The sequence below is a fragment of the Kryptolebias marmoratus genome, unplaced genomic scaffold (genome assembly GCF_001649575.2).
Source record: "Kryptolebias marmoratus isolate JLee-2015 unplaced genomic scaffold, ASM164957v2 Scaffold48, whole genome shotgun sequence".
NCBI classification, from domain to species: domain Eukaryota; kingdom Metazoa; phylum Chordata; class Actinopteri; order Cyprinodontiformes; family Rivulidae; genus Kryptolebias; species Kryptolebias marmoratus.
This window is the reverse complement of record NW_023665782.1, coordinates 1,696-12,161: the sequence shown is the minus strand read 5'-3', so window position 1 is coordinate 12,161 and position 10,466 is coordinate 1,696. Positions and strand designations below refer to the sequence as shown.

Below are 10,466 nucleotides of genomic sequence, written 5' to 3'. Positions count from 1 at the left end.
GTGTGTGAGGGTGTGTGTGCGTGTGTGTGTGTGTGTGTGTGTGTGGTGAATGTAGGTCAGGCTGATTCTCTGCACAACAACATCAGTGTTCTGCTCTGATTGGCTGAGAGTTGCAGCCAGGCAGCCAATAACCTTTCACCTCATGGTGCTGAGTGTGTGTGTGTGTGTGTGTGTGGTTGGGGGGGGGGGTGTCTTCTTCTTTGTGGTTTGGGTCAGATTCTGTCTTTACTCCAACAGAATCAGAACTCCATCTCCCAGAATCCCCTGTAACCAGATGCTGAACCTCTGTTGTTGAATCTGACTCTGGATCAGATTTTGGACTCTGAACCAAAATGTGGATAAAAATCTGGATCCAGTTTCTGAACATGAAGTTCTGCAGATTTCATGAGGTGGTTCTGATGGTGTCAACAACATGGGTTCTGGTTCCTGGTGTGGTTGTCATGGTTCAGTGTTCAAGAAACATGATGTTTGGTTCTGGCTCAGACTCTCATGAAAAATCTCTGTTGTTCTGATGGTTCTGTCAGAACTGAAGGTCCGAAGTCATTCTGGTTCTGGTCTACGAAGTGAGACTAATATGCACTTCCTTGCCAAGAACCAGCAGGAAGTTCCAGGAGCTGGTTCTGAGAACTGGAACTGGTTGAACAAATGATCCCAGTTCTGGAGGCGATCCGGTTTCTATTCTTGACCGGATTTATCAGAACCAGGTCTATTGGATCAGGAAAGACCAAAGTCTTCAGGTTTTATTCCACCTGTTTCAGTTCAGTGTTTTAATTTCTCTCTTTTCTTTAATAACATGAAATATTTTGTTAGATTTTCAGAATAAATTTTTTATAGCAAACATGTTTTAATTCCACATGTTTATTGTTTTATTTAGAAAATATTTTTAGAAAAAATAAAATGCTTCATTGGAAAACTGATTATTAATTTTTTAAATTATTTATATACATTTGGCACAATATAGAATTGAATATTATATTATAATAATATATTATCTTATAATTTTATAATATAGAATGAATTCAGTAAAAAATAAACTTTTCTTGTTTTTAATCAGGTTTTACAGTTTAAATTTAATTTTTAATGGTTTTAATTACCGAATAATACCTTCAATGATGTTGATTGATTGATTGATTGATTGATTGATTGATTGATTTGTCTCAAACAAAACTTCAGATGGATTTCTATAAACACTTCCTGTTTAGGCTTTTATTTTGACAGAGCGGAACGGAAGTGGGGATGTGAAGCTTTGCAGAAACTTGATGCAGTTTTTTGTCTCAGATTTCTAAGCAGAAACGGAGCTCAGCTAGGGTCGACTTCTACCCGCTTCTGATCCGGATCCACTTGGATTTTGTCTGCCTCTCATCAGCTCAGATTGGACTCAGATTTGGACTCAGATTGGGCTCAGATTGGACTCAGATTGGACTCAGATTGGACTCAGATTTGGACTCAGATTGGACTCAGATTGGACTCAGAATTGGACCTTGTTCCACATGTGACCGAGCGGAGAACAGCTGATGTGCAGGTATTTGTCTCTGCTTGGCTGCAGCATCAGCTGGAAACTTTGTTCCGTCTTTGATGCAGCTTCATCAGTTTGTGTCTAAATTCAGTTTTCTGTCAGTGTGACGTCAGAACCAATCAGTGATCAATAGTACAGAACAAAAACCGGATGATCTGGACTCAGGTCAGAGTTCTGTCAGTGGTCTGTCAAACACAGGGTTCTAAGGAGGAACCACTGGGTCTTTAGAGGGAACCACAGTTTGGGTCTAAAAGGTTCCAGGGTTAATTTGATGTCTGTTGTTTTGCTTCAGGTTTGTTTATATTGAAAAACTTTGGACTCGTGGTTTGGCCCATCTTAAAGCTGGAATGGTTCTGAAATGGACTGTTAGAAGCGAAAGCAGACATTTGTACGACACTGGTTCTGATTCTGTTTCTGGCCCGTTCAGCTGCTTCAGTCCTGCTGTCACCCCCACCACCTTGTTTCCTTTTTCTTCAAGTCTCATTTCCTACTTCCTGTTTCCTGCTGGCAGCACTTCCTGTTCTCAGGGCTGTTGTTGTGGAATTTGAAGCTGGTCTGCAGAGAAGTCATGTGATCAGTAATCAGTTCTTGTTCTGAAGCAGAATCAGGTTAATTTCTTGACTGGGTCTGTTACCATGGTAACCGATCCTGAGACTTTACTGCAAAGCCTGATTTCCATCTTATCCAGCTAAGTTGGGCTGAAAGTCGTTAAGGTCATGAAGGGAACAGCTGATTCTGTTAACTGGCAGTAAGAAGCCCGACCCGTTCACTGGTTCTGATAGATCCCTGACAGAAATTCAGGCTGAAACATTTATATATCATAAAAAAGAATTTAAATTGTAGTAAGTCAGTCAGTGTGTTGCATTTAGGTGTTCATAAAATGTTGGAATTTAAATTGTTAAATAAATATTTAATGTACAGATAATTTCCCTGCGCCTGCGTTGGACAGGCTGCATGTTGGCTGCTTGTGTGTTTGTTTTATTTCAAGTATTGTTCATTAGTTTTTAAGTAATCTTGCTAAGAAACAAACCAAATCTAACCTCCTTGGCAAAGAAACAAAACCAGAAATAACATAAATTACAAAAAACACACAAAACAAACCCACAAACTAACACTTTCTATTAAAACTAACCAAGTAGTAATGGTTACTATTTACTTACTTATGTAAGTAAATAAGTTGAAAAAAAAATTAAAAAGAAGAATATACAAGATTACTTTTTATTTCATTTAAGAGTTTGTTTCTTGTTGTGCTCCGCAGGAGAGACGCCCTCCTGCTGTAAAAAAGTAACTTTTAGTCAAATTTACTTTGACTTTTACATTTACTTTAGTGGATTTTTATACATTTTTACTTTTACTTGAGTCACATTTGAACAGAGTAAGTGTATTTTTACTTAAGTACATTAATTTAGGACTCCGTCCACTTCTGACCAGGAGGCTTTGATATTTATTAACCTGGATTGGGCTGATGACAGAAATCTGGAACAGAAGAACTGAACCACAATGAAACCAAACTGTAAATAATATTTCTCTCTAAAACCTGAACTAAATGATGAATTTGTTGCTCAGAGTCACGAAACGGTTTCAACCTTTTGATATTTATAAGAAACGTTTCTGTGGGTTTAAAGAAAACTGTAAAAACTAAAGATGTCCTCAGAAATCTTTCTGACTGAGGCTGTTAACCCCCTTCTCTCGAGTCTGATTGTTCTTCTGTTTTTACTCAGGTGACCTTTAACGCCCCCTGGAGGCCAGAATGGGAACTGCGGCATGAGCAGCAGTCTACCTGAGCGTCTCACCTGAAGTTCTCGTTGTGAACTGGAGCTCTTATGAACTCGGTCTCAAGGTGAGAAACACTTGAAGTAAATGGGTTCCAGGAAATAGTCCGGTTCATGTGTGACTGTGGCTGCAGGTGAGTGACAGCGTTTGGGAAGGTGAACAGGAGTCGAGCAGCGAGGAGGGAGAAGGCGGGGTCACATGGGAGGCACGTGCCATGGAGGTCAGACATCAACTCATCTCAGTCCTTGGTATGAACAAACAAATGGAATATTTATTTCTGTATTTACTTCTGTATTACTTCTTTAACTGCATGTTTACCTGCATGTTCACCTGTCAGCAGAGCCCCCGTGCTCTGACAGGAAGCTGAAGGAGCGACTGTCAGAGCTGCAGGAGAGGAGGCGGAGTCTGCAGACCCAGTTGAGCACACGATTGGCTGAGCTGAGGCGCATCTGTCTGCAGGAAGCAGTGAGTGACGTCCTAACAACAGAAGGACTGTGACTGTGATGTAATCTAACATCAGGTGTTTGTTGGTCAGGAGCTGACAGGTGCGGTGCCCGGTGACTTCCCCCTGGAGGCAGGGGAAAAGCCCCCGTGTGTCCGGAGGCGAGGGGGGACGTCCCGCTCAGGGAACAGGAAGTGTCGAGTGGAGGTGAGCGGCTGCGTGGGAACATGGAAGGTTGTTCCAGAAATGTTTGTAGTTAACGACACGATACACATCAACAGGAACAATTAAGTTTAATACAGTTTGACTTAAACCTTCAGTCCATTCAAGGCACAGATGTTCCTGTACACTATTATTATTATTATTATTATTATTATTATTATTATGATTATTATTATTGTTATTATATTATTATTATTATTATTATATAAGATGTATGTATGAAGCTAGGAGGTTGTTTATGTCACACGACTTTGTTCAGGCTTCTGAAAGTCAGCGTTTCAAACTGAAGCAAGAATAAATTAAACATTTAGAGATTTTAAAAACTATTTTCTTTGTGTATTTCTTTTCAGGAGGACGATTGTCAACGTTTCAAACCAAAGAAAATTTTATTCAGTGGAGCTCTGAGGAAACACAGCGACTCTGAACACAACACACACTCTCAAACACACACACATCACGGCAAGAGGACCGTTCACAGAGGCTGCCACACAGGTAACACACACACACACACACACCACACACACACACACACACACAACACTGCTTCAGGAAGATGAGGAACCAATCAGCTTCCTGCTTTTAGTCTGAATCTGTGTGTATTTTTCCAGATGACACGGTTCAGTCAGAGAGCAGTTCCACGTCAGACTCAACAGGACATGACAACAGTAACACACACACACACACACACACACACACACACACACACACACACACCACCTGCCTCTGTGTTTCTCAGACCCAACGATTCTCTGCAGCTGCAGCGCCTCCTGCTGGCTGATACAGAGACTGATTTTCTGCTGATGTGAGTCACTTTAAGGACCCACCTGTCCAGGTAGTCTCAGGTGAACCGGTCCTCATTCAGAAAGATGAGAAGCTGATTTTGATCTCGATGAGGTGACTGATAGTTGGACTGATCAGGTTTAAGTGAGAGTTCCTCAGAGACTGAAGAACAGCTGAGAATCATCTCCGTATCAGAGGAGCAGGTGCTGAATGACCTCACCTCTACATCAGTCCTTACTGTTTGACCAGAACCAGTCAGAACCATGACAGTCTGACTTCTCTGTGTGGCAGACGATGGAGTGTCTCTGAGTCGCCCCCCACTGGTCTCTACTGGGTCTCCAGTAGAAGTTTTCAACCAAAACCCAACCTGGAAGAACTCGGTCCACAGCAGGTACGTTTGTCCTCCACCTTCACTTCTTCAGTCTCCTGGTTAACCTTAATCCTAATCTAGGTAAGCCTGGTCAACCAGGTACAAAATGGTCACTCAGGTAAACCAGGTGAAGCCTGTAAACCAAACACCTCAGCCCAGGATTTAGACACCTTCTGGCCTCCTCGGTGGGATTTCTGAGTGGACCGAGGTGGTGGGGGTTTGGAAGCCAACCCACCTCTGATGCTCCTTTGTGCCGTGAAGTGAGCTGGTACCAGGTAAGTCGGTGTGATGACATCCACCTGTGTGACCACCCGGTTTCAGAATCAAACAACAACTAACAGATTTATTACCGAGTGAAGATGGAAGATGACACGCAGCCACGTGACAGATCACATGACCCTCCTGGACCAATCAGAACTACTACAGAACTAACACATCTCCTCTCATGTTTTAGGTCCAAACATTGTGAGACTCTTCAGACCCAGAACCCCAGACCCCAGAGTCAGCGCCAGCAGTCTCAACCCAGCCAGCCAATCACATTGCAGCAACAGCTGATCTTCAACTGCAGCTCTGCCCAGAAGACCTCAGGAGCCCCGCCCGCTTATCTTTGTCACCACGGCAACCAGCGCAGAGTCACCGTCACCCGCACCAAGTCCTGTGGGCCGTTCCTAGTTATGCAGCAGAGCCAGGCTGACGCCCACCATCAACCTCCAGCCACCATTCAACCAGACCCCCACCCCCACCTGCTGCCCCCCCGGCCGGCCCAGCTGCCCCCCCACCAGGACTCCCAGCTGGAGGAAGCCACCCGGAGCCTCCACAAGGCCCTGGCCCTGGAAGGTGAGCAGCTGTCTTGGTCCGGTCTGACCCGGTTCAGTTCGACCCAGTCCGGTCCAGTTCAGTCTGACCCAGTTTGATTGGACCCAGCCTGGTCTGGTGTGAGTCAGTCCAGTGTGACCCAGTCCGTTCCTTTCTGACTCGGTCTGACCTGGTTTGAGCTGACTCTTCAGGTCTGACCCGGTCCAGTGTCCTTTGTTTTATCACCAAGCTAAAAGAATAAAACACACCTGAGCTCAGGTGTGTGATTATGATGATGATGAAGGAAATGTTCTTATAGTCGGTGATCTCACAGAAACCAGTAACACAGACTGGAACATGGTTCTGCAACAAGAGAACCAGTTCCTGCCAGACTAAATCAGTGTCCTGACGTGTGCTCCACAGGTCTGAGGGACTGGTACCTCAGGAACACCTTAGGCTCCCCTCACCAGAACCAGGTTAGTGGAAACGTCACTACTGAGTCCAACACCAAACTGAACTCTGGAGTCAAAGGTCAGATTGTAGGAGGTGGAGCTCTGCAGCGAAGACGCACAACTCACAGTGTCATCCAGCAGTCGACCAATCAGAGGGAGGCGAGTCATCATTACACTGCGCCACATCCTAAACAGACGCTGCCGCATTCTGCTACGTTCCACGGACACCCGCTGCACGGCAGGTAGGAGTCCACTGCCTCATACCTGTCAAAACCAGGTGGTTCTGACCTGTCTTCCTCCTTCTGAAATGTCCAGTTCTCTGCTGAAACTCTTCCAGCGAGTTTTGGTTTGATCTTGAGGACAGTCAGTCAGCGATCAGAACCAAAGGTTCTGCAGAAAACACAAAGGAACAAAGATCTAAATTTTAACAGTGAATTTACTGAAAATGAAAAAAATTGCTGTAAAAACTGAAAACATTTTAAAAAGTTTTAATTTTTTCTGTCTCTGTCAGGTCTGTGGAAAAGTCATTCTGCCAAGACTTGTTTTTCTCCCAGAAACAGGAAGTCCACCTCAAAGACCCACCAGTGAATCAGCCATCTCCAGGGACTCTGGTCTGACTCACCAACCGATCAGGACCATGATAGGCAAAAGCACAAACCAGTCCCAGACTGGTTTCCTGGTCTTGGTGTTCAGGCTGTTGAGTCCTGGTTGATCAACTCTCCTGTTGTTACCTTCAGATGATGATGATGATAATCCTACTGTAGTCCAATGAGGTGCTGTTACCCAAACTAGCTCAGACCAGCCGAAGCTGTCAGGAATAAGACTCAGCCCCTCCCCTGAAGGTCTGTGCACCAACTGCTGAAGGTTCCTTTACATGGTTGTGATGCCATTTGGTGAAATTTGAGAATGTCTCTGAAAGTGGTCCCAGATGTCAGAGACTCATCCAACAACCTGAACCTAAACCCAACCAACCAATCAGAACACCAAATCTTGTTTCTTATCAATTTAGGTCAAACAGTGGAGTCAAAAAGACCTAAAGATGGAACTTAAGTTTGTAGTGAAGACAAGTTCTTTGAGATAAGGACAGGTCTTTACCGGTTCTTCAGTTTGTCTCAGAGACATCGACTCACACCTTAATGGACACAGTGGACACTCATCAGACACGGTTAGACCTGCATCCCAGAGACATGATGGCACCCTTCTGTGTCTGTGGACCCCTGATCCCTTAAAGGTTGTTGGTCCGTAAACATTCCTGTCCACACCCAGTTCTTTTAGAACTGCAGCTGGGCAGAAAAAAGTGCTGGATATTTGTTCCCATCTTTGTCTTCAGCCTGTGAATAGACTCTGCTCAGACAATCAGACTCTTCCTCACACAGCCAAGGAGGAAGATGAACCTCCGAAGAGCTAATAATGACGAAGAACCCCCATGATGACATCACCAGCTGACATCATCAAAGCCCTGCTCAAAGGCATCACCAGCCCAGTGCAGCTAGCTCACATACATGGAGTTCAGTGACCCTTTAATTGATTGGGTCCGATGATCCTGTAAATGAAGGGGTTAGTTGACCCCTGACCTGTTGATTGGTGGCATCAGATGACTTGTTCATTTATGTGGTAGGTGACCCACTGATTGATGTGTTTAGAAGTCCTCTTAATTGACAAAGTAAGATGACCCATTAACCGAAGGGGTTAGATGATTCAACAATTGACAGGTTTAGCTAACTAGATAATTAATGGGGTCAGGTGATTCAGTTATTGATGGGATCAGGTAAACCATAAATTAATGGGGTCAGGTGACTCAGTAACTGAGTCGTGTTACTTGTTAATTGATTGGATCATGTGACCCATAATTGATGGGATTAGATGACTTATTATTCTTGTGATTGATGGGTCAACTAACTCTGTAATTAGATCAGGTGACTCTATAATTATTGGGGTCAGGTAACCTGTTTATTGATGCGTTTAGGTGGCTCAGTAATCAATGGGGTCAGTTGACCCTTTTAATCAACTGGGTCCGGAGACCTGTTAATTGATGGAGTCAGATGACCTGGTAATGAGTCAGACAACTCATCAATTGATTGGATCAAGTGGCTCTTTAATTAATGAGTTCAGGTGACCTGGTAATTGATGGGGTTAGATGGCACATTAGTTGATTCAGTTCAGTTTAATTATAGCACCAAGTCATCTCAGGGCACTGTACAGAAACATTCACATACATTATAAAAGCCAATTTGAAAAAAGGCAGGTAACTGAGGCAGGTAACCTGGTAACTGGGTCAGGTGATTCGATAATGCCTCAGGTGAGTTCCAGTTGGAAGTTTCAGGTAATCTTAATATATCTGCACTGAAGATCCAGCAAAATCCAGCAACCAGATAAACCAGCAAAACCTGGACCTGTCTAAAACTGCCCAGATTGTCAGCAGGTAGACCCAGTTTTTCAGGAAGACTTGGACCCATCATTAGACCTAGTTCTGCAGCAGCACTCTTCAGGTCCTGAATCATCAAGGACTTTGGCTTGGAAAATTCATGATGCAGGTAGAACTGGACCCAATCCTGTCCCAGATCCAGACCCAAAGTCAGACCTCGGCTCATCAAGGTCCAAAATGAGGTCCAAGTAAAAGTCCAGGTTCGGTCGAGGATCCAGATCCAGGTTTCTGAAGCAATAAGAGTTTTGTTTATACATTTAAAACTGCTTCAGGATGAAAAAACAAACAGCGACAATCAGACAATGATGTCACAGTGTTGATTTGATTGATTGATTGATTGATTGATTGATTGATTGATTGATCAGGCACTTAACTGAATTATTCCTGTTTTTGTTCTAAACTCCAGTGAGCTGATTTTGTGCAAATGTTTAAAATGATATTTTTTTAAAGTGTTACATCAGTGTTATTGATCAGGATCAATATTACACACCTGTACCTGAACACACCTGTACCTGAACACACCTGTACCTGTGCATTTTCAGTTAACTGAAAGGAGTCTGATGAAGCTGTGGGTCTTGAATCAATCATTATTGGTTTTAGTTTCTGTGAATCGATCAGTAAATATTCTGATCTTTTTCAGGGTTATATAGACGCACATCAGGTTTCTGAGTCATTGTGCGTTTAACGATGTGATAAGCCCCGCCCTTTCCTGTGGTGCACCTTTATGATTATTTGCAGTTCTGCTTGTGTGACCACAGCTTCACTCAGACTCCCAGCATGCACCTGTCATCACATTATGCCAAAGCAGAACACCTGAGCAGGTAAAAATGAGCTGCTGCAGAGCTTCTGAAGAATGCTGCACTATTACACTGTACTTCTTTGTACTATTGTAGTATCACACTGTACTATTGCAATATTATACAGTACTACTGCAGTACAACACAGTACTACTGCTGGTCCACATTGTACTACTGTAGTAGGAGAGTAAACTCAGAGTAGTACTTGTAATCCTGTAGTATTAGGACAGTAGAAGTACTGAGGTTTAGATTTTGTTCTGCCAGCAGACTTGATTTATTTAACAATTGGAATTCAGTTTTGGCGTGTCTCCTGCAGGTTTTAGCTGAGACAGTTCGGTTTTGTCCCCTCGGTGTGTTCGCTGTTCTGGATGCTTCACTGGTGTGGTACCGATGTCGCTCAGTACTCTGTTGGAGCAGGTTTTTTTAGTTGACACATTTTGACTCAATATGCATTCAGGTAAACTCTGTACAGTCACAACTTTTTACTGTATCAATGTTTTGTAGTTTTTCTGCCCTTTCCTGTTGTGTAAATAAAACCTGCAAGGGTCTTCTAAAGGTTTTTAAATAAAGATTTCTCATCACTGCTTCCTGTAAGTTTGCTGAACTGTGTTAGACCGTGCAGTGCTCAGACTCTACAGGCCCCAGCTAGCAGGTTAAAGGTCAAAGGTTAAAGGTCACAGCTTGTTTGAAGGGCTGCAGCAGAAAGCCTCTTCTCCCTGAAAACAACATGGCAGCTCGACTTAGGTCCATCTGAAGGAACCAGGAGACTTCTGGACCAGAACCAGACCAGAGGACAGATGTTTACCCAGAATGCACTGCAGCTGTCAGCACGGTGGTGGAGGGCTGATGGTTTGGGCTGATTCTGGAGTCAGATGTGAGGCCATCTGTCCGACA

The 10,466-nt window shown here is 43.7% G+C and overlaps 1 protein-coding gene across 3 annotated transcripts in view; it reads left to right on the top strand.

Moving 5' to 3' along the window:
- si:ch211-169p10.1 (FERM domain-containing protein 4B) overlaps positions 1-10,157 on the top strand; it is a 13,247-nt gene extending 3,090 nt beyond the window's left edge. Inside the window, exons 1-11 of one of the 3 annotated variants that reach the window (XM_017403759.3) lie at positions 1,281-1,522; positions 3,238-3,356; positions 3,423-3,537; positions 3,627-3,754; positions 3,825-3,938; positions 4,304-4,445; positions 4,562-4,618; positions 5,025-5,124; positions 5,558-5,940; positions 6,322-6,592; positions 6,862-10,157. In XM_017403759.3, coding sequence (XP_017259248.1) covers positions 3,504-3,537; positions 3,627-3,754; positions 3,825-3,938; positions 4,304-4,445; positions 4,562-4,618; positions 5,025-5,124; positions 5,558-5,940; positions 6,322-6,592; positions 6,862-6,967 — 1,335 coding nt within the window. In that variant the 5' untranslated portion in view covers positions 1,281-1,522; positions 3,238-3,356; positions 3,423-3,503 and the 3' untranslated portion in view covers positions 6,968-10,157. Of the gene's footprint in view, positions 1-1,280; positions 1,523-3,237; positions 3,357-3,422; positions 3,538-3,626; positions 3,755-3,824; positions 3,939-4,303; positions 4,446-4,561; positions 4,619-5,024; positions 5,125-5,557; positions 5,941-6,321; positions 6,593-6,861 lie in introns of those variants that run through there. The other 2 variants (XM_017403760.3, XM_017403758.3) reach the window with 2 other exon arrangements.
- Positions 10,158-10,466: the final 309 nt, after the last annotated feature.